Source organism: Hirundo rustica, chromosome 8, assembly GCF_015227805.2.
Source record: "Hirundo rustica isolate bHirRus1 chromosome 8, bHirRus1.pri.v3, whole genome shotgun sequence".
NCBI classification, from domain to species: Eukaryota; Metazoa; Chordata; class Aves; order Passeriformes; family Hirundinidae; genus Hirundo; species Hirundo rustica.
This window is the reverse complement of record NC_053457.1, coordinates 11,989,625-12,011,604: the sequence shown is the minus strand read 5'-3', so window position 1 is coordinate 12,011,604 and position 21,980 is coordinate 11,989,625. Positions and strand designations below refer to the sequence as shown.

The following is a 21,980-nucleotide window of genomic DNA, read 5'->3' as shown; positions in this document are numbered from 1 at the left end:
TGTATGAAAAAAACTGTAAGAAATGTTTGCTTGTATTTGTGGACAAAGCTGATGGAAAAACCCAATCTTCTCATCCACATATTTATCTGAAAGATGTGTTGTATATCTGCAGTTGATTTTCTAGAATGCTGATTAGCTAATACTGTTTTTGGCATGCAGCTTATCCATTGGGTGAGAGAACACTATCTGAATTTCAATTTACATCTCAAAATGATGTTGAACCGCTACTGCTTTAAAGGCTCTTCTGGCCATTTGGGGACCCACTGCAGACAGTGGAGCTACAGCCTGGTCTGAAAATCTAATTGAATTGATATAAGGCAGCTGGATCAGTGGTTGTTGAAGAGTTTGAGATGAATAGCAAAAAAATTGCATACTTCTGAGTAACTTAGTGTCCTTGTTTGAAACTCTGCCCCTGAGTTTACTTGGACTTTCACTGCTAATAGACCTCTTTATGGTAAAAGACCCGTGCTTCAATATAGTTAAGGCATTCATTCGTTCTGTGTGGTTTGATATGATCACATTGCTATTAAAGAAACTTCATGCCTCTGAGAATACTAAGCTAATAGTGGAGGAGGAGTGGAGAGTTAAGGTAATGTCAGATGTTAATTCCTTTGTCACCACCAGCAATTTGCCACAGTTTAAACTTCTGAAATCTCACCTTCCTGAACGTTTGTTTTTGCAGTGATGGGTCTTTCCCTTATGATTCTGTTCCGTGGCAACAAAATACCAACCAGCCTCCAGGCTCTTTATCAGTGGTCACCACAGTATGGGGTGTGACTAACACCTCTCAAAGCCAGGTAAGCTTCTTTTTTATGCCTCCTTCCCTCTAGATATACATTTCTGCAATGTTTGTAAAATGGAAAGTATTTTGGAAAGTCCTCTTGGGATCAGCAGCAGTGTCTGTCTTCTTTGTTGTATATGATGCATTATTTTCCCAGTCATGTCCTCTTTGGTGGCATTGAACAGGAGGTGTCTAAGAGCTTGAGTCAGTCACTCCTTTGGCTGCATGCAAATGTCAGGCTTGGATTTACCTCATATTTTGCACTGTGGTTTCAACACTAAAAGCGTGGGTTTGGGGTAGTCCCGAACCTCTTGGGAAATCAGATTGAATGTGAAGAGTTCTATTAAATTTTAGCTAGACTCACCAAATGATAGTTGCTGATTTTATCTGGGTTTGTGTTGCACTTGTGGGCTGGTGAAATTCAGTACCAAGTCTAACCCCACAGTGAGTTGCTAACTACCAATTTAGGCTGTGTTCTCTCCAGTCTTTCCTGTAAGTGCTGCCTAACTTTGCAAAAATATTTCAATATGCATTGGAGCAGAAACATGGCTTCTTGCCCCCCATGTGAGAGACATACTTCCTGGATTTTCATTTGGTTCTCTCCGCTCTTAACTCTCCTTTTCTTCTGTGTAGTATATTGAATTATACTATACAAAAAGAAGCAGCTTTTATGAAGAAGTTACCAGTTATTTGTGATAACATGCACTCCCAGGGATGTGGCACAAATTAAGTGCACAGACAGTCTGGCCTTTGCTTGCAGCACAGATGAGGAGCTCAGAACACATCACCATCATTAATGAGTGCAAGTGGTACATAAATCTAACCTGTCTTTTCTACTTCTTTCAAACCAAGTGGTGTTAGATCTCATACAAAATTTTCTGAGGATTTTTTTTGTTATTATTTCAGTTTTGATAAGGAAATTGAAAATGAAATTGTAAGGGAATGAACCATCTGAAAAATAAATTATTTAGAAGCCAAAACATACAGATACATGGCAGTTGTGTAAGCACTGGTTATGGCAAAATCTCCCTTCAATAAAACAAGAAGAAGAAACAGTTACAGGACCTATAACACGTTTTATTATTGTTGATTTTTTACCACCTTAAAAGAAAAGGTATCCCATCTGGGAGAGAAATACCTGAGTAAACACCTTGGTCTATATATTGGCCAGAAAATGAAAATGTAATTTCTTTTATACTTGAAAGGCAAAAGGAAAGATAAAAAATACTCAGAGTTTTGTTCTATCATGAGAGTACTGTAATGTTGCTTGAACTCTTCATGGTACTTCAGAGGAATGTGCAATAGAAGGAAAAAATCTCTTGCATGACAAAAGAAAATACTTCTTCAGAGTCACTGCAAGGGAGCAGTGAAACTCTGGAACACAGAGCTTGGTTATAGCTATTCAGAGCAGATTGAAATGAATGTCAGGATTTCTTGTAAGTCTTCGTGCTCTTGGAGGGGAAGGAGTGAACTGGGCTCATCAATTCCTTTTCTCAAATGCCTGAAGCTGTTGAATTAGTCTTCTGCAAAAATCATGACCACTGAGTTTCTTCCCAAGTAGGAGACTTTTCGAGAAATCTTTTGCGAGTGATCCATGAACAGCCACACGTACATCTCCATGGAAATCATAGCAATTGGGGGAAAAAGTCCTTTAAACAAGCAAAACAAGTCCTTTTATACAGAGAACAGAGGACTCTTTTATAAGAAGCAATAAAAACAATCAATAGACTTTTGTACACTATTTAGAGAGTCAAGAATAGGTTAAACTACTGAAATATGTTCTTTCTATCAGTTTTTCCATCTGTAGCACCCTTTGCATTGTGCTGGTGGGACTGACTATTTCCAAGTTACTTCAAAGTCCTGTACCAAACAAACAAACCAACCAACTAAACAAACAAAAAAAGCTCTCACCCCCTCACACCCCCTGCCCCCAAAAAGCTATGTCCTGTCTTGTAATCAGATGAATGGTCATGGCATAGTTGTAGCAGGTCTTTCTCATAAACTTTTTTTATAAGCATATTAATTTGGGTTCCATCTAGTTAAAAATCTGTTTGGAAATGGCAAAAGGAGAAGTCACCAAGAATGTGCACCTAGACATCGGTGAGGTCTGTGCTCATTAGACTTCAGAGTACAGTTGGTTATGTTTTAATTTAACAACTGCAGTGAATAAACTTAATTTGCTTGGAGTAGTTCAAGGTACAGCCCCTTACTCTCATGTTTCTTCCTGCAGGTGCTGGGAAATCCAATGGCAAATGCTAACAACCCTATGAACCCAGCAGGAAATCCCATGGCTTCTGGGATGACAACCAGCAACCCTGGGATCAATTCCCCTCAGTTTGCTGGACAGCAGCAACAGTTTTCAGCCAAGGCAGGCTCCACTCAGCCGTACATACAGCAGGGCATGTATGGGCGACCCAATTATCCTGGCAGTGGAGGTTTTGGTGGCAGGTAAGATTTACTTCTCTGAGGTGGAAAATGGATGTAAATACTTGATGAAGCTTGTTTTAGTGACCCTGCAGAAGTGTCGTGGGCTTATTTTAATTATATGAAGTCTCAGTAGCTATTTTTTGCTGGTTAACTGAAGCACATGTTGCTTTTACAGCTTTGGAAATCAGCTACCCAAACTGCAAAGAAATTCATCACAGTAAATGGAAATGGCTTAGGTCAATCAATTAGCTCTAATAAACCCCCAAAATAAAGTTTTAATTAAGAGGGATGTTAAACAGGCCACAGGCTTAGGAATGATTAACATTTAATAAGGCCAGGATGTGAAAGGTATTGATGGTATAATTTCTACGTGCATATGAAGGAGTAAGCTTGAGTATTGGTCAAAGTAGTTTCCTATGCAACGGAATATTTCTGCCCAAAGACTTACTCCGCAACAGGAACTTGAAAAGAATTGGGAATGAAGATGTTTGTTAAAAAAGGTGGTCGTGTTGTGTATTTATTTGGGGGAAATAAATGCTGCATTAGTCATGTAATCCAGAACTAATAGCCTGGCATTAGTTACATGTTGACTTTCTCTGTCTGTACTTTGCAAAGAGGGATGGTAAGGGCACTTAACTGAAACCACTATTTATGGTCCCCGTGCAAAGGCTGCTGGAGAGACTACTGCTGTTAGCATAGGCAGTCTGGTGTGAAGAATATAAGCATGGGACTCAGAGAGAGTTTACCACTTCCTTCATCTCTGCCACTGATCTGCTGAGTGACCTTGAACAAGCCAAAAATTTCTTCAGCTTTGCATTAACATGTCTAAAAAGGGCACAGAATATTGGCCCATATTCATAAAGATATTTGATAACTTGATGTGGGAAAGGCGTTGTTTGGCTTAGCTTGGTTTATCTTAGGATCAATAGAAGAGATGGGTAGGAGCTGCAGAGCACGCTGTGTGGGATCCAGCGGAGTCAGTTGCGTTGGGACTCTCGTGGCCTTCCTGCTGAGGTTCAGGGAGAAATGCTTTTACGATACCTTGAACACTTGCCATAATTCACCACTGAGCCAGATTAATGTGCCGTCTTGGAGGAAGTTGGCTGTTCCTGCTCCTACACTGCTGAGAAACAGCATTTACTCTCAGGAGTTCAGTTCTACTTTGCAGGAAGCTTCAGAGCTGCAAAGAAGTTCCTTGCCCCCAGAATGACTGCTGGCAGTGCCTTGCAATCCCAGTGGCAGCCCTATGGCTGTTGCACCTGGGCAGCAGGTGTAACCTGTAGATGCAGGTATCTCCTCTACACCTCTAATTACCTGGCCTGCTGGCTTTCATTAGTCATTGATACATGCTTTTGGAGCAGTTCTAGGTGAGGATCACACCAACGTTCAAAACAGAATCCACCAGGCACATCTTAATTCTCTCCTCCTTTCTCTTCTTCCCCGTTAGTTACCCTGGAGGCCCAAATACCCCCGCAGGAATGGGGATTCCCCCCCACACGAGGCCACCAGCTGATTTCACCCAGCCAGCTGCAGCTGCTGCCGCTGCTGCAGTTGCAGCTGCAGCTGCTACAGCAACAGCTACAGCTACAGCCACTGTGGCAGCCCTTCAGGAAACACAGAATAAGGACATGAACCAGTATGGACCGGTAAGAGAGTGACCCTTGTGTCCTCATACCCGACTGATCTGGACCATTACAGGGAACTGGCTGTCCTTCTCACTGTTGTGTTTGTTAGGGTACCTACTGCTGGGGTTTTTTTGGGGGGTTTTTTGGTGCATGAGCGTGGTTAGAAATGCTTATGAGAAACTGCTGAATGTGGGTACGTAGGTATGAGTCAGTCCCTGTGTTTTTCCTGATAAAACTTGCCTAACTGTATTTTGTAGTTTGGGGGTTGCCTCTTAAAAAAAATTGAAGATTTCTCAAAGTTACAGCTGCATAATTCTGAAGTGTAAGAGTCTGTATGCCAGGTGATGAAAGCACAGGGTCTTAGAAGCTGTAGTGTTGTGCTCTATTTGCACAGCCAGCATCCTAACCTGTTACCTTACAGTACTAGACCGGCCAATTGAAACAATTTAATTTCTCACCTTAGGCTTACATCTGTCTTTCACTCATGCCTTTTACAATTCAAATTGGAATTTATTATAAATAACTTCACCGCCCATCAAACGTTAGAGAACATTGAAGGAAAATGCGACATAAATCCTTCCCTTCTTCCCTTCCCCAAAAACACGTTCAGCTCCCTCTTCCCATTTTATAAATGCATGTCGCATTTTATTCTTTTTTTTTTTTCTTCTTCTTCTTCCGTTGAAGGTTTGTTCCTCTTTCCAGATGGGTCCAACTCAGGCTTACAACAACCAGTTTATGAACCAGCCTGGTCCTCGTGGTCCCGCTTCTATGCCAGGCAACATGAACCCGGCAAGCATGGGGGCAGGAATGACGCCTTCCAGCATGAGCGGGCCACCCATGGGCATGAACCAGCCCCGGCCTCCTGGAATGAGCCCCTTCAGCACCCACGGGCAGAGGATGCCCCAGCAGGCCTATCCAGGCCCACGCCCCCAGTCTTTGCCTATACAGGGCATAAAGAGACCATACCCAGGAGAGGTAATAAAACAAATGATCTTTTGCGTACACTGTTCCTTTGGCTGCAGGTTGCAGCGTACTGGGTAATGTGTGGTGCACGTCCCTTTAAGATAGGTGCATCTTTGTTCCAGCCTTGGTAGGAGTGCAGCCATTAAAATATTAGCAGGAGCAGCTCCTCCTTTTTAGCTTCTAAAGTATTCAGGTTGACCCTTGCTGTGTTAGTCCATATGATGGTCTTTAAGTCCGAGAAAGGCCCCAAACCAGAATATCATTCTAAGGTTCTCATGGTGACTTCATAAATCTTAAGTAGGCTTCCATCACAGGAGTGGAATCTTTTAATGTGGTAATTTAGAAGAGACACTGAGGGTGAAATACTTCATTTTAGCCCGATGGATATCTGGTCTGCCTTTTCTTGGACGGTTTTATTTTTGTAACTAAACAGAGGACAGACATTGTACTGTAACACCAGTAGTAACAGCAGTCATTTTTTAGAGAACGGTTGCTTTCCAAACTTTTTGAGTGTTGATTTGCATAGTCGCTAGGATGAATATAAATAACGTTGAACTCAAATTCCTCTCTGTCAGCATTTATCTAATACCAGCTTATGTGGAGTGTGATAAGGTCCCATGCTGCTATAGAAGATCTGAATAGCTTTATAGGCAAAACTACGTTGCCGTTGACTTGTATTATGACAGGACAGAACACGTAAGAGTCCAATTTTTAGAGAAATTTAGACAACCAAAAATGTAGACAAATGAGATTTTGGAATTAAAAAGCACCAGTGCCTTTTACTCTTCGAGTTGGTATTAATGGCAGTAGAGGCTTTTTAGAATTCCAGCAACTCCCAGCACCTACATATGCCTAAAAGTTTTTACAAATCTAGCCATCACTTAGTAGCTTCAGAGATCATTTCCTGGTGAAATTCTGTATTCAACTGAGACTTCAACAAGAGGCGTAGAGCTATGAATATTCTGATACTGCCCTGACAATAATAATGGTACAAAGAGTTTACAGAAAATGCACAGCAAAGAGGACTGTGGCATGTGGAAAATACAGAAAACATTTCTGCCTGAGCTACATTTCCTTCCTGCTCTGAAAACTATTTTTTTTCTAAGTAACTAATCAGAAATAAAAAAATGATGTGCTGTTGCAGGAGTTGCTTTTCACTCTGTAAATACTGCCACTTATTTACAAGTAAGTTAAGAAAGCACAAAACGTGGCTTGTTCATATGATTTTTCATATTTTAAGGATGACTTTAAATCTCCTTTTGCCGCTTCAGAATCAGGTTTTTCATTGTAAATGAATATGTTCATGTTTCCAACAAGTCAGTTCTGAACAGTGCCATAGATATTGCATGTTTGTTGGACTGGAATTTTGCAGATGATATTTGCCTATTGTTTATTGAAGGGTTTGTTTATGGAAACATCTTGTCAATGAGTTGATTTTTCAAATTGACATTTTACTACCTTCAGTGTTCCAGTTTTCATAACTTCAGTTCCACAACCATGCACAGTCTTAGCTAGCACCAGCAAAATGCTTGTGGCTAGTAGTTAAAGTGTTGCTGAACACTCTAGCAGGAGGCCAGCAGAGCAGCTCTGTTGAAAAGGCAGGCGTGGACAACACAGCTTCTATGCTCTTGCCCCTTCCAGGGTTTTATTTTTATTTATTTATATATTTAACGTTTTCTTTTTGTGCTTCCATTCTACATCTGAAAAAGGAGCCCCAGGCTTGGGTGTGGTAGCACTTGCAAAAACACAGAAGTTTTGTGAACATTGCATCTGGTTGCAGTTGTGGTTTCTTCAAGCATAGCACCCTTTGACATTGTTACAGGGCTGAGTGCGTGTGTCTTACCTCGCTTCGGTTTGCAGGATTGTTATGCTTTTGAGAAGCATTCGTCTGAAGGGGTTTTGTTTGTTTTGGTTCTGCTACTGAACATGTGTTAATAAAGATTGCATAAAACTTGGCTTTGTCTTCTTGTATCCCTGTCCTGAAACAGCCGAATTATGGAAACCAGCAGTATGGACCAAATAGCCAGTTTCCAAACCAGCCTGGTCAGTACCCCACTCCCAACCCTCCAAGACCCCTTACGTCTCCCAACTACCCGGGACAGAGGATGCCAAGCCAGCAGAACACAGGGCAGTACCCTCCTCCAACAGTCAACATGGGGCAGTATTACAAGGTAGGAATTGTGAGATTATCGTCTTCCCTTCTGGTGCCCATTTCTTAATGAAGGTGTGTCAATGGTTTCGTAGATACTGTTTTTATGTAGTTAAAGGAAAGAGAGAAAAAAACAGGGAGTTTTTACTAGTGTTTTGGGTATCACAGAATCAAGTCAATCAGCCAAGTTGCATTGCAACTTCAGAGCAGTTCATAAAGAAAATTGAATGTTGCTGCAGCTCATTAGAGGCTTTTACAAGAAAATGTAGGGTTTGCTTTAAAAATAGCTTGTAAAAAGAAGTACCTAATGGGATTCAGGTGAGCTATTTTCACCCATTCATGGTCCCCTGCAAGAATGCAACTGTGGAAATTTGTAATAAACAAGTTCCATGTTGCAGCATTCCAGTTTTGGACCTAGAGTGGACACTGTTGGATTAAGCCAGGCCAAACTTAAGAGGTGTTCCAGCTGTAGGTTTCATGTTTGAACTGAAATTTCTGTGACTTCTTCCGGCCTCTTCCTCCTTTTGTCTCAGTCATTTCCCTCTGCTGCTTGTTTTGGGCAAGACCTAGAGTTGTTAAAATGTTGCCTAAAACCTGTTTTTGGATCCATCTTGAGCACTTTGTGTGCTGCAAACCGAGGTTGCCCTGGGGGCCTGCTGAGGTTTACCCTCTTTGAAATGCACACAGAAGTGATCTATTGCACACAGGTACTCCAGTGAGTATAGAAATGGGGAGGACCATTGATCTTCTGACCTGCTTAGAGCATTAGGTGTTGAAGTATCTGGACTACATTCTGAATGTGAATGTAGGCTGAAAGAATCTAAGGTGCACAGTGTTGTTGAACTGGAATTGTTTGGTGTAATTCACACAGAAAACACCATTAAAAAAAAAAAAGGGAAAGCAAACCCCTTTCCTGTAAAGCATCTGTTCTGTGTGCAACTATGCTGTCCACTGTGGTACCCAAAGGAATGTCTGTTGGATCAGGAAGAGCATGAGGAACAGACAGATCCTCGGTGTAATAATTCCGGGGGAGTCACTTATGCTAAAGTAACTGCCGAAGATCTCTGTCAAGTTTTTAAGTGACAGATTTTTAAATATATTTTGTGTACATTTATTTTAGATGGGGTTTAAGGTTTTTGTTTACCAGATACATCTGACAGGGAATTTGTTTCTTTACAGTGTATCCTCTATATTGTATTCAAATATTGACTGGTCTGGAAACAGTTGGGAAAAAAAGATACCTTGTTAAATAGGCAGATTATCCCGGTTAGGGGAAAATTTCCACAGACAAAATGTGAACCTTTGAATTGCAGTGATTGTGCAGATAGTAGCTGTGTGTGTCAAAGATAAAAAACAAAGATAGCTGGAAACTTGAATGTTTAAGATTTGAGAAGGCACCCCGCTTCTTACGTGCTCTCAAGTATCTTGGGTCAGCAGAGCAGCATTTATATACAGAATTGGATTTGAAGTCACAGTGCTTGGGCTGTCTGTAAAGATTTCCATCTCCTGACACTCTCCTGTGTTTCTGCTTATGGTGCGTGAGCCATGCAGTTGCAGTTTTGTTTAATGTCAGCTTCCTTCACATCAGGGTTCTTGGTTTATTCTGTTGACTGTAACCATCCCTTTAATTATAAGAAACTAAACCAAAGGTGTTTTAATGTGTACTGTTCATAGTTAATTGTCTTCTTTCTATCAGTTACTCTCAACTAGCAGCAAACTAGGAACAGAATTAAATTGTTGGTGCACAGAATAAAAAACATCCCCTGAGCCCCAGAGCTTTAATTCTGAGTACAGGAGTTGAACAAGGGTGGAAGAAAGGATAGATGGAAGTAAAAAGGACACAGACTGGCTAATTGTGTGTCTTTGGATTTTGTTTTTTGTGTGGGCTTCTGTGCAATGGGGCTGTTTGGGGAGGAAGACAGAGAGATACAGAGGGCTGGGTGGTCTGTGGTGCAGTGGAAAAACTGAAGCAAATGGCTGGTGTGTTTTGGAAAGCGAGCATTCAGAGGAACACTGTAAACCTTTTAGCAGCCTTGCTTGTATCTGGTCATTGCCTGAGTTAAGCTGGCTGGTCTGCTGGTTTCAGTTCCTGCTTTGCTCTCCTGGTGGGCCTCTTCCCTGAAGGCCTCATGGGACAAGCTGTGGTTACTTCTCCAGAAGCAGAGGGGCCTCCCTCCCTTGTCTGTCGTCTTTGGTATTTGATAACAGTGCTGTTCACAAGGCTTATTGTTCTTGTTTCAAGACTGCAATAACAATGTGATGTTATTTATTTTCTAGCCATCAAGGCCTGTACCTGTGCCAAATTACCCTCATTCACCTGTTCCAGGAAACCCCACGCCACCCATGACACCAGGGAGCAATATTCCACCATACCTGTCACCTAACCAGGATGTCAAACCACCATTCCCTCCTGACATTAAACCAAATATCAATGCTTTACCACCACCTCCAAGTGAGTAGCAAACAGAATGTCCCCACAGTCGTTTATTGTTCCTCTGTTCTCTGCCACATGCATTTCAGAGTCTGGAAAGAAGCTCTGGTTGCTGCTCTGGGAAAGGCTGGAGTTGTTAAGCTGTAATAGGTGGCGTGCACAGTGTAGGCTCACTTGAGCCAGTGCACAGAATACACAAAGGCTGCTATGCTCTTCTAAAACAGAATATCAGAAAAGTTCTTCCAGGTTAAACTTGTAAGGATTTTACTCCAGAATTATTGCTTTCATATGATTCCTGAGGGAAAACACTTGATTTTGGGTTGTGTTGTGTGCTTTGTAGGCTTGTTTATTGTATGAACTTCCATTTGGTCCGTTTTGTTCAAGGGCAAAGCCATTCATTGAACAACACTGCAGAGCAGGATAAAATGTGAATATTTATGGCAGTGTCTCTGTTGTGATCCATACAGACTTCTTAGGAATAGTCAGTACTGTGCCAGAAATTGATATATGTTCCTTTCAAAGCCACTCAACGTCACAGCTACACTTGGCTGGGAACAGGGCAGGAATAACAAGATTTCTCTGGCTGGATACTAGCATGAGATGTTTGAGGTTTCAAAGTGACTGATGAACAATAGGAGCTATCATTTACTAGGGAGATGGAAGAACCTTATGTTTTCTGTAAAATAACTGCTGCTGCATTAGCACTTTGCAGCTATGTTTGGAGTTCAGGATAGCTGAAAAATTAAGTAGAGGAAGATGGGCTGCAGTATTATTTGGGCAAGAACACAGGATTTAAAGCCATTTGGACTTCATAGATCAGCTGTAAGTTACCTCAGATTCTCATCTTATGGGCTCAGGTGGTAATTGAATACCAGTGTCTTTGGTCATCACATGGTTTCAGCTGATGAAACTGTTGAAGCTAATTGGGTAATGTTGATCCCGGCTCAAAGCAGGGAAAACAAACATTATCACAGTTTGACATTATTAAGAGATTTGTTCTCAGTCTTCTGCCAACAGAGTAAGCTTGGACACAGAACCTATTGTGTAATGAAAACCGAGAATTCTTGCCATTCCTGGTTTCTGTTGAGGCTGGAATGCTATGGCCCTAATGTGAAGTGTGTGACAATAGAAGACTGCTGTGCCCTTGCTATCAGTTTGAGCCTTGCCACTTGTATCAGTTAGAGTTACTCCTGATTGTATTTTTATGTGTGTGTGAGTTAGACCCTTAGCAGTTAGATCTGCTAAGTTAGACCCAGTAGCAGATCACTGTGCATTGTTACTATTCTGTATAAATATTCACATTATTATTGCACTGCAGATGCTAAAGGGAAAGTTCACGCTTTCTCTCCCTCTTCGATCCCAGCCAACCACAACGACGAGCTGCGCCTGACGTTCCCTGTGAGGGACGGGGTTGTCCTGGAGCCCTTCCGGCTGGAGCACAACCTGGCAGTCAGTAACCACGTCTTTCACCTACGGCCAACTGTGCACCAGACACTGATGTGGAGGTAAGCTCAGCCTTGCTGCAAGTGAGGGAGGAGTGGCAGGCCAGAGGCACTGCGCTTAGATTTGCCAGGAATTTCACTTCAAAAATTGTAGCCTGGATAGGAAGAACGTCCTTTCAACTCGTAGGTGCTCTAGCCTGTCATTTTCCAGAGACAACACGTTCTAAAATGCTTCACAGTATATTGCATGTCCTTGCTGATAGCTCATAGCATGCAGTGTCTGAAAAACCACTGCAACCGTTGCATCCTTTCTGATCTGCGTGGAACAGGAGTGGGGTTTCCCTGACCCACACCACCACAAACTTCCACCTGGAGATCTGAAGTCCCAGGTGCTTTGTGACCTCTGAAATGTTAGATACAAGAGTAGCTCTGCAGGGCTCTTAGAGTTTATGCTTAAATTAAACAGACCAGAGTTATCTAATAATGAAGAATAACCCACTTAAGAGTAAGGACCCAATTTAGAGGCTCAGTAAAATAATTTGGAAAGACAAGTGCTTAAATCCTCCAAGCTTCAGGAGCTGACTTCCTGAATTCCCCTGTTCTCTGACTCCACAAGTAAGCACAGCTCAGAAATGTGAGAGCATAGCTTTCCTCATACAAAGGCTTCTGGTTTTCACTTACAGTGAATTCTTTTTTCCAGCACAGAGGAATATTTTTCCTTGGTGGTACTTTCCCATATTTAATGTAGATCTGTATAAGTGATTCCAGGGTATGTTTCTATTGCACCATGTTCATGGAAGGGCCTTAGATCAAGTGACAATCAGAGCCTTTTTTTTTCTTTCTTTTTTTTTTTAAACTTATGTATTTTCAAATACTACAGAATAATTTTGTCTCCTTGTTTGGTTTTTCTCAGAAGGTATCTCTGTGTTTATCCTGGCTGAGCCAGGATGAACATTGCATTGTCTGAGCCTTTCTCTGTGCTCTGTGGAGGCTGGTTAGCTGCTTGGGATCTTGCATGGAGGTTGCTTACAGGTGTAGCTTTAGGTTTTGTTTTTCCTGGGAGGATGATCTTCCCATTCACTGGAATCCACTGGAGACTTGTGTTTTGCTGGCGTGGAGAGTGTGAGGCGGGCAGGGAGACGCGCTCACGTCCCTGGCCCGGGACAGACTCTGACTCTAAAGCTGAGGTGTGATGCGGGATGCAGGATTCCTTGCTACCACAGTCCCCTGTGCCCTGAGGGAGCCTGGGGCTTGGGAGGGAGGGGGATTGCAGGCAGACCACAGCCAATAATTAACACCTAACTTTGAGGTCAGTTATTGCTTACTTGCATTTCATTATCGTGGAGTACTCGCAGCAGAGGGAGTTTTGGCAGTTATTTGCCAGTTCTTATTAATAAGTAATCACTACTGGGGATTGTGCTGGCTCATTCAGTAGATTTATAGTGCTGCACTGAGGCATGAGGCTGTTTCTTAATATCTGTTCTTTCTTTCCTCCTTCGCTCACCAAACACATAGCCTTTATTTAAACTTATTTTAATGAAGACTCATAGGTAAACTATGCTCAGGTCTGCTGTTTTGAAAAGCCCCTTAATAGTGGGGAGAACGGATAGTCCTGTAATGAAGTAATTTCACGTGTAACTCGGGGCTGGATGGATGCCAGAAAAATGAATTAGTCACATGTGTGGATGGATTTTGGTTTTTATAGAGAATGGTGGAACTGAGCCAATTCTCAATATTTTTCTGCCAGTTAAAATATTCGGCAAAACCTCTCATGTTGTACACACATAATGAATAGCGATGCAAGTATTTTTCTCCCCATGGGAACTTTTCACGGTTACGAGAAGCAGAAAGGTTGAAGGCAGGGAAAATGTCTCCTTGAAGCTGGTTCAGTCTTCACACTGTGTTATTAATAACGTCCCGTGGTGGAGACGGTGTGTGCCGAGAACACGAGGCTCTCCTGAGGTCTGTCAGCACCGTGACACTCACCTCACCTCGTCTGCTTGGGTTTTATATCAGAGGTACCGAGCCCTGCTTCCCTCCAGGTCCAGCTGTGCTGTGCTCTCTTGAGGTGTGAAACTGAGTGGAACTTGCAGAATGAGCTTTCAGACAATGGTTAATAAAATATTGAAAAAAAAGCCCAAAAAGAGTTTGCGTAGATGGATTATGTTGCAAGGTCGGGTAATTTGTATTCTATAACTTTCTTTTTAAAAAACCCACATGTTTGTGTCCACTGATAAATCCTGATATTTTGAAATCCAGGAAAGATGACGTTGAGTCGGATTGAAGTGTTTGTAAGGAAAACGGCAGTTAGGGTGTTAATGTCCTGAATGAGCTGCTCCTCTTGGATCTTACAAAGATATCTTTTTCAGGCAACATAGATTTTTTCAGGAACGTAGATTTTAAAGTTTGAATAATAAACTTTGAGCTGTCTTTTGCTGTCAGGAGCAGCAGAATTCTGACAGTTCAGTTTTCTGTGTTCTTTTAAATTTCTTCTTGAAATTACTCATTCCTAACAGAAGGTTAATGTAGATTTAGGAAACTAAAGTCATAGTCTCTATTCACTTAATTTTTGATTAACTTAATCTCAGCCTTTTCATTTTTTGAAGGTGTTATAGAACTAATTTCTGAGGAGCTCAATAGCAAGTGGAAGTTATTATAGGGGAGGTGGGAGGAATTCATGCCCTGAAAGAAGGTCTAAATTGGATAGATTTAGTCCACACCCATGCTAATTTAGAATCACGGGAGCTAATTTTGGTGGGGGATGAGATATAGGAGTAATTTTTCTCTTAGTTGATTTACTTGTTCTAAGTCAGGGTTAGCTGTATTTGTATTTTGTCTGACAGGCATTCATTCAAATGGTTCTTTAAGTGCTCTGAGGTAGTGAAGAATCCAGACTTCCAGCACAACCCACTGCAGCATATTGCTTTCTCATTCTTAACTCTTAACACAGGAGGGACCTACCTGATGTTGACATTTTTTCTTTCTGCAGGATGACTCCATGGTCTGGGTTTGCAAAGAGGTTTGAGATGTTTCCTTGAAAAGTCCTTTATAAGTGTAAAATATGAACAACTCTGGGGCATGCTTGCATCATTAATTCATCGTGACTTGCTTCTGTTCAGGGCTTTTATGAAGGAAGTATGTTATATCCTTAATGGCAATAATTCAAGGAAAATAATCTGATTGATCAAGAAAAATGTTCCTAACATAAAAACCACCTCCCTCTGCAGTGTGAAAGCAAAGTTAAAGGAAGATTTATTGGTTGTTGTGCAGGTCTGACTTGGAATTGCAGTTTAAGTGCTATCACCATGAAGACAGACAAATGAACACAAACTGGCCAGCTTCAGTCCAGGTCAGCGTTAATGCAACCCCACTTACCATCGAACGTGGTGACAACAAGACATCTCATAAACCTCTGCACCTAAAGCACGTCTGCCAGCCAGGAAGAAACACGATTCAGATCACAGTCACAGCGTGTTGTTGCGTAAGTACACCGAGCTCAGGGCTGCAGCTGCTGATGCTGAGTCTGCTCTTTAGAGCAGTTTGCAAATGTTGCCTTAGCTGAAAGAGCTTTACTTTCTTTTTTTTTTCATGCCTTTTTCTGGTAAAGTTTTTACTTAATGATGTTGACACAGTCAGAGTGCTAATATGGAAATTTTTGCTGCTTAATTGTTGCCGAATGTAGTGGCGTCCTTCCAATGTCTCTGACAAGGTTCTAGGGGAGGAAGGGAGCTCTATCTCCTACCTTCCCATGTGTGCCTGTGTAACAAAGTGGCTGAAGTCTGTTGATGTAGAAGTAGATTATTGTGATGAAGACTGTTGATGGTACTAATTTCATTTACACAGTGTATTAAACGGTCTTTGGTTTGTCACGAAAACATCAGCATTGTAATCATTGGTGCTGGTGATGATTTCATATGAACTCATATTCAAAGATGCAATCTAGACCATTCAGCTTTCCCCTTTCTCCTTTTCCATGGGTTAGTTACTCTTGGGTATGAGTACTGTATTTTTAATGTAGGCTCTTCTGCAACTCCAGTCTGAGCTTCTGACTGTTGTCTTGTCACTGACAATAAAGCAAGCTGCTAGCTCTCACAAGGTCACAGTGTGAGGCACTTTGACAAGACACCATCCGCCCTTTTTACTTTACTTCACAAGGATGTTTCCCCGCATAATGTCATTTATCTGGTGGCTAAGAGCAGGGGGCAGCATCCTGTGAATCCACAACGAGCTCTGTGTTGGGTAAGAAGATTCAGCTGATTCCAGGCACATCAGTTGCAAATTGGTTTCGCAGCTTCCAAGTAGTCTGAGGGCAGGCAGGTAGGCTAGACTGTATCAGACAGTCCAGGGTTTTAAAAATAAACCCTGATGTCAGAGATTAATATGTCAGCTGTACATATACTGAATACTAAGGAGGGAGAAAATGCAGAAAATCCTTGCTTTTTTTAAAGCCTTTGCATGCATTAAGCATGGAGCAACTGCACAGTGTGCAGAATATCCGTAAGGGAGCGTGTGTGCTCAGCAGAGCAGAACCAGCTTTTATGTTTAAACCTCAGGCACTGACAGAACCCAAGTGTCCAAGGGAAGAGTGCAGCTCAGTTTGGGAGTGCATGTAACATGCGTGTTTGGTTCTCTTCCTAACCAAATGTATTTCCTTGCAGTCGCACTTGTTCGTGTTGCAGTTGGTGCACCGGCCCTCGGTTCGCTCCGTACTTCAAGGTCTACTGAAAAAACGCCTCCTCCCCGCAGAACATTGTATCACTAAGAGTGAGTGTGCATTTTGTGTGGGTGATGACTTTCCAGAATGCCTGTGCTCAGTTGTGATAAGCTATCTCTACACCAGATTTACTTGTTTATTGATAACCTTAAGCTGTACTTGAAGAATTTGCAGAACATAATGTGGGTAGATGAATCCCTGGTATCCTGAAATGTTAGCGGCTGTTTGGGTGGAGGTAACAAAGTTTCAAGGACACAGGCTTAGTTCCTGAAGAGGACTGTCCTCTTCCAGGAGAATCTATCTGGCTTTTCCCCCATATTTGTTTTTGACTCACCAATAAAGATTAATTCTTTATTTATCTAGGGCTGCTTTTGGTGCTTATATGACACTTAACTTGATTAAGAATCTAGCTGATACGCATGTGTGATGGTTCTTCTGTTCAGGAGAACGTTCTAAATTACACACCTATGTGGGTATATTGTTCATTCGGTTGTCCCTTAAATGTTGAAGTAATTTTTTAAATGTTCTTAAACGTTGAAGAAACTTCAGATTTCTGTGTTAAAACTTACGATGCACTTGTGCTTTCTCACATCTATACCCACCTTCCTCCTAAACAGTCAAGAGGAACTTCAGCAGCGTAGCAGCTTCCTCTGGCAATGCAACACTAAATGGGGAGGATGGAGTAGAGCAGACAGCTATTAAGGTGTCGCTGAAGTGTCCGATCACATTCCGGCGGATCCAGCTCCCGGCGAGGGGTCACGATTGCAAGCACGTACAAGTGAGTGGGTGCCAGTGCCTGGCAGGGTTCCCTCAGCCGTGGGTTGTTACAGGACCTGCAGCTTGGTGATCGTGTCAGAGCACCTAATAAATACATGGCATTTGTGCCTGTAAGCCTCAGTAGTTAACTGAGTATATGTTTAATGCAGAGGGGAAAAGTAAGATGTTTGGTTTAGTTTTCAGTGCCAGGAGGCTTTCTTTCATGTCAGTTTTACTTTCGTCTAACTGCTTCATTTAATACAAAATTTTTCTTTTGTTTCCTTTTGTTTTGTCTTTTTTTTTTCCCCCTTTTTTGTTTCTTTCTGATACCTAGTGCTTTGATCTGGAATCTTACTTGCAACTGAACTGTGAAAGAGGAACTTGGCGGTGTCCAGTATGCAAGTAAGTGCAACCATCCTACATAAAATGCAGTTGTACACAATTTGACCAAATTCAGATATATTTAAGATTATGAAGGGGAGAAGAAGGAAGTTCTAGGAAATAAGGTCGTATATCACATTTACTTAAAGAGCATAAAGTCCAATGAGAACTCCTGCAATATTTTACCACCCTGGATTATTATAAATTTAAAAACACATAACAAGACATTTTCTCACAAGATTTCATTATAGATCATCAATGGGTTGTGTAGGGTTCAAAAGAGGCTCAAATATTTACATTGATAAGGTAGATAGCTACAATCCAGAATAAGGCTAATTAAAAAATTTCCAAGGAGCAAAAGCTGGAGTTGCTGCTTAGAGGAAAAGAGGAATGGATACCCTGGCATAATTTCCAGCAAATGTTTTGACCAAATTTAGTGTACTGCAGAAAAAAATGGAAGAAAAACTTGGAAGTGGTTACAGACTGTCCATCCTTGTGTTTAACTGGGCAGAAAAAGCAGGAGGCCAGTTCAGTGTCTGTAACCTCCTGTGCTCAGTGCACAGGGTTGGGAGCATGTTCCAGCCTCAGCTGAGGGGCCAGGGCTCTTCAGCTCTAGCAGCTGGCCCTGGGTCTGTACGAGGCTCCAGCTGGGTCCTTGCTCTGCCAGCCAGGGTGAGGTACAAACAGCACTGGGGATTGTCCATTCTGGCTGTTCTGCAGGCATGGCAGGCTGGAGACCAGCTTGTTTCCATTACTGTCCACGGTTGATCCACTGGTCCTAGCACACCAGTGCTTTCTCCAAACTGCCCAGATCTTTTCTGTCTTCTATGTTAGGCTATAAACATCACAAGAGTTGGATATCTTGCTTTCTTAATTCATGTATTCATGCATCTGGGCTAAATTTTTTGTCCTGTGTCTCTGAGCATGAGCACCTGCATTCAGATCTAAGTGCCTACATAGCTAAATCATTTCCGGTGTTGTTTTGTTCTGTCCCCATCTGTGCCAATCTTAAGTAGAATAGCTGTAATACGTAGTTGCTTTGAAGCCATAGGACTGTGGAGCTCAAAAAAATGAGAAAGATCTAATTAAAAAAGAATAGTGCTAACTGATGTTCACAGGAGAGATCTGCTATGTTTGAAAATACTTTAAATTTGCAATGTAGTTCACTAACAAAAATTCCTTAAAGAATGCAAACAGCTTGCGGACACACACACAAGTCGATGTATCCTTACTTCATGTGTTTGATGTAAATATCCTGGTAATGTAGATGTAGAACTAAAACTGTTTGCCCCACATCATTCTTTCCCTAGCAATATTCTAACATGAAGTTTGTTGTGTTTTTTTTTTTTACTTTTTAGTAAAACTGCTCTCTTGGAGGGCTTGGAGGTTGACCAGTATATGTGGGGTATTCTGAACGCTATACAAAAGTAAGTGATCTCCCTCCTGATAATCCAAGACTAAGCAACTAGAAAATTTGGTAATGAGTACTGAGATAGTCACACCAAAATAGATCTTGGTGATTTGAACTTGAATATTCTGTTGCATGGTGACTTGGTGGAGCAGGTGATAGAGTGAATCAGTTTCCATCTTCTTTGTAGATATTGTTTGGGTTGTCTCTTGATGGCAGCCTCACCACTGAAGCAGAGGGAAGAGCCAGAATGGAGGATAAATGCTTTCTTGTATTTACAAGCAGTCCCTCTGATTCAGAGGTGTCAAACCACATCGATATGTTTGGATTTCATTGTGTGGATAAACAGAAATGTGGTCTCATGGTTGCCTTTTTTTAAATTTGCTTTCAGCACACTCTTGAGGAGTAAAAGTTCTTAATGTTGTATTACACCAGAGCATTTTAGAACATTGGTTACCATGCAGATTCTTACAGAAACTTCAGCAGAATTGGTTTTAAAAAAACTCAACTGATAAGCCACATTTTCACATTATTTTTCAGCTCCGAGTTTGAAGAAGTTACCATTGATCCAACTTGCAGTTGGAGGCCGGTCCCTATAAAGTCAGATATTCACATCAAAGATGACCCAGATGGCATTCCCTCAAAGAGATTTAAGACCATGAGTCCAAGCCAGATGATCATGCCAAATGTGATGGAGATGATTGCAGCTTTGGGTCCTGGCCCGTCACCTTACCCATCCCTACCCCCTCCTCCAGGAGGCAACAACTCCACCGAGTATGGTAACCAAGGTTAGTTCTACGGCTTTGTGCCCCAGCTGCTCACCCTAGCACTCAGTGGTTCAGTCAGCCTTGTGATTCACGTGTGTCACTGCATTTCTCAGAGGAAGCAATTTATATGGCTGCAGTTCTGAAATTCTGCAGAAGTCTTTTCAGTTAAGGTTCATCTGTTCAATGAAGTGTATATTTTAGTGAGCATTATATTTTAGTAATATTGTAGTATTTAGTTATTTTACTTAATATTTTAATTATTTGGTGCTTGTCATATTCATAGTCACGCAGCCCTCCCTGAATCAAGAAACTCTGTATGTTACCTTCTATGTTCGTGGCCTGCCACAATAGACACATTTCTGCTTTTTTTTTTCTATGCGTTTTCCTTCTGTTCCACTCCCAAGTGAAAACATCTAGTACTACATAAGTAGAAAACTGGACCCATTAACCCTGCTGCTTGGGCCACTAGGTTAACTCGTGGCCAGGTGAGTGACATTCCATAGGCCACCAGAAAAGGGACGATTTTTAAAGAGCTTTTAGCTGCTTTGCGAACACCTTTGCATTAGAAAATTACTTTTGAGTTCCTCTGCCCATATGCTACCAGACTGAGGAACAGGGAACTAAATACAGGCAATGGAGATAGGTTTTCAAATTACTGGTATGTTGTGAATAACTCAATTATAGTGACAATTCTGAAAACACGAAACCAGAGACTGTTTCTTTTGCAAGTAACACGATATGAGTCAGTTCAGCTCTGGGAAAAGACCAACTGTTCACACTATCAGAATCCCCAAATTGATTACAAGGTGATACATGTGCTTTTTGCAGGCGTTGAAGAAAAATATAGATTGCGTGCAAAATACGGTTAATTTGCTCCAGTGACTGCAAAACTGATGACAGATGATAAAACTTACAAGATTTTCAAACAGATGAATGATTACTATAACAAAGCCAGGAACACTGAATCACATTTTTCCCCTCTTTTAGTAGGATTGAAGTGCAGTCAGAGCCTGAGAAGAGAGCTGTCTGTTCTTCACCTTATTTCCAGCTCACAGGAGTGGACAGGATGGCCACGTCACGTGTGGGGTTTAGGCTTTGTGTGAGCGTTGCTGCCCACACTGTTAATTTGCTGCCTTTCCCTATGGGCCCTGTAGCACAGGTATTCACTGCTCCCTGGAACCCTGTGTCACCAGTGGCAGGTGAAACCCACGCTCTCCTATTTGCCCTGCAATAGGGATGTCAGCACAGAGCACCAGGTTATCCTAAATGTCTGACAGGTCTCTCCCTCAGCACGTGGCTCTAGTCTTGCTGCAGAGAGGGGCTTGCTGCTGCATGGCTGCACCTCCCTGGGCATGCTGCCTTGTATCTTTACTCTCCATCAATACGTGCACTGAAACTCAGTGATTGCAATTACATCATGTCCTCTGATGAACAGCTCTTTAGAGCAATGTAGTAGTACTATTACTGCTGTGGTTTATGTTTGTTTATTTCGGTTTGCCGGGAAGCATACTGAAGTTTAATTTGCAAACATAACAAATATTCAGTACTACAAGACCGCATTCCAGCTGCCTGCTAATTAATTATTCCTGATGCAAGGCAAGACCAGCTATGTTCTGTGAGACTCATCCAGTTTGCAGATTAACAAAATGAGAATTAGTAAGGCTCTGCAGTATTTACATGATAGATCAAAGTCCTGACGTCTTTGAGAAGTACTCTTACATGGCTAATGACTACTATTCCTTCAAGATTAAACTTCTGCTTGTGAAGCTGTGCTAAAGAGCAAATGATGCAACTACTTCAGTTTGTCAAACTCCCTTCTTGAGCTGAATATTTAAAACTGATGTACTTCAACTGACAAACTGCAGGCTCTCTGTGCAGGCTGCAAAGCTATTCTGTTATTTTAGAGCTCAGTATAGTGCAGTTCACTTGCTTGTATGAAACAGGTGAATGGGTTTAGTTCATTTCTTTTTGCTATTCATAGCAAATAAGCCACTAGAGCTGATATCCGAGTTGGAAGTGTTAAGAGATGAATCTTGAGGAAAAATATGAAGAGTAAAATCCTCTATTGGGATACCTGCTTGCTTTAGAATTCGGATGAAGATCCCTGGGCTGAGTTGGGCTGGATCCATATGGACA

General features: G+C 41.8%; 1 protein-coding gene across 15 annotated transcripts in view; it reads left to right on the top strand.

Annotated features, from left to right (window-relative positions):
* The window catches only part of ZMIZ1 (zinc finger MIZ-type containing 1), a 346,350-nt gene that overhangs the window by 309,440 nt on the left and 14,930 nt on the right, over window positions 1–21,980 (top strand). For 9 of the 15 annotated variants that reach the window (XM_040070534.2, XM_040070533.2, XM_040070532.2 and 6 more), the window contains 13 exons: window positions 683–797; window positions 3,012–3,229; window positions 4,656–4,854; window positions 5,518–5,808; window positions 7,785–7,967; window positions 10,223–10,397; window positions 11,695–11,881; window positions 15,089–15,299; window positions 16,477–16,582; window positions 17,150–17,310; window positions 17,623–17,690; window positions 19,028–19,096; window positions 19,618–19,865. In XM_040070534.2, coding sequence (XP_039926468.1) covers window positions 683–797; window positions 3,012–3,229; window positions 4,656–4,854; window positions 5,518–5,808; window positions 7,785–7,967; window positions 10,223–10,397; window positions 11,695–11,881; window positions 15,089–15,299; window positions 16,477–16,582; window positions 17,150–17,310; window positions 17,623–17,690; window positions 19,028–19,096; window positions 19,618–19,865 — 2,231 coding nt within the window. The remainder of the gene's footprint in view (window positions 1–682; window positions 798–3,011; window positions 3,230–4,655; window positions 4,855–5,517; window positions 5,809–7,784; window positions 7,968–10,222; window positions 10,398–11,694; window positions 11,882–15,088; window positions 15,300–16,476; window positions 16,583–17,149; window positions 17,311–17,622; window positions 17,691–19,027; window positions 19,097–19,617; window positions 19,866–21,980) is intronic. The other 6 variants (XM_040070545.2, XM_040070542.2, XM_040070537.2 and 3 more) reach the window with 3 other exon arrangements.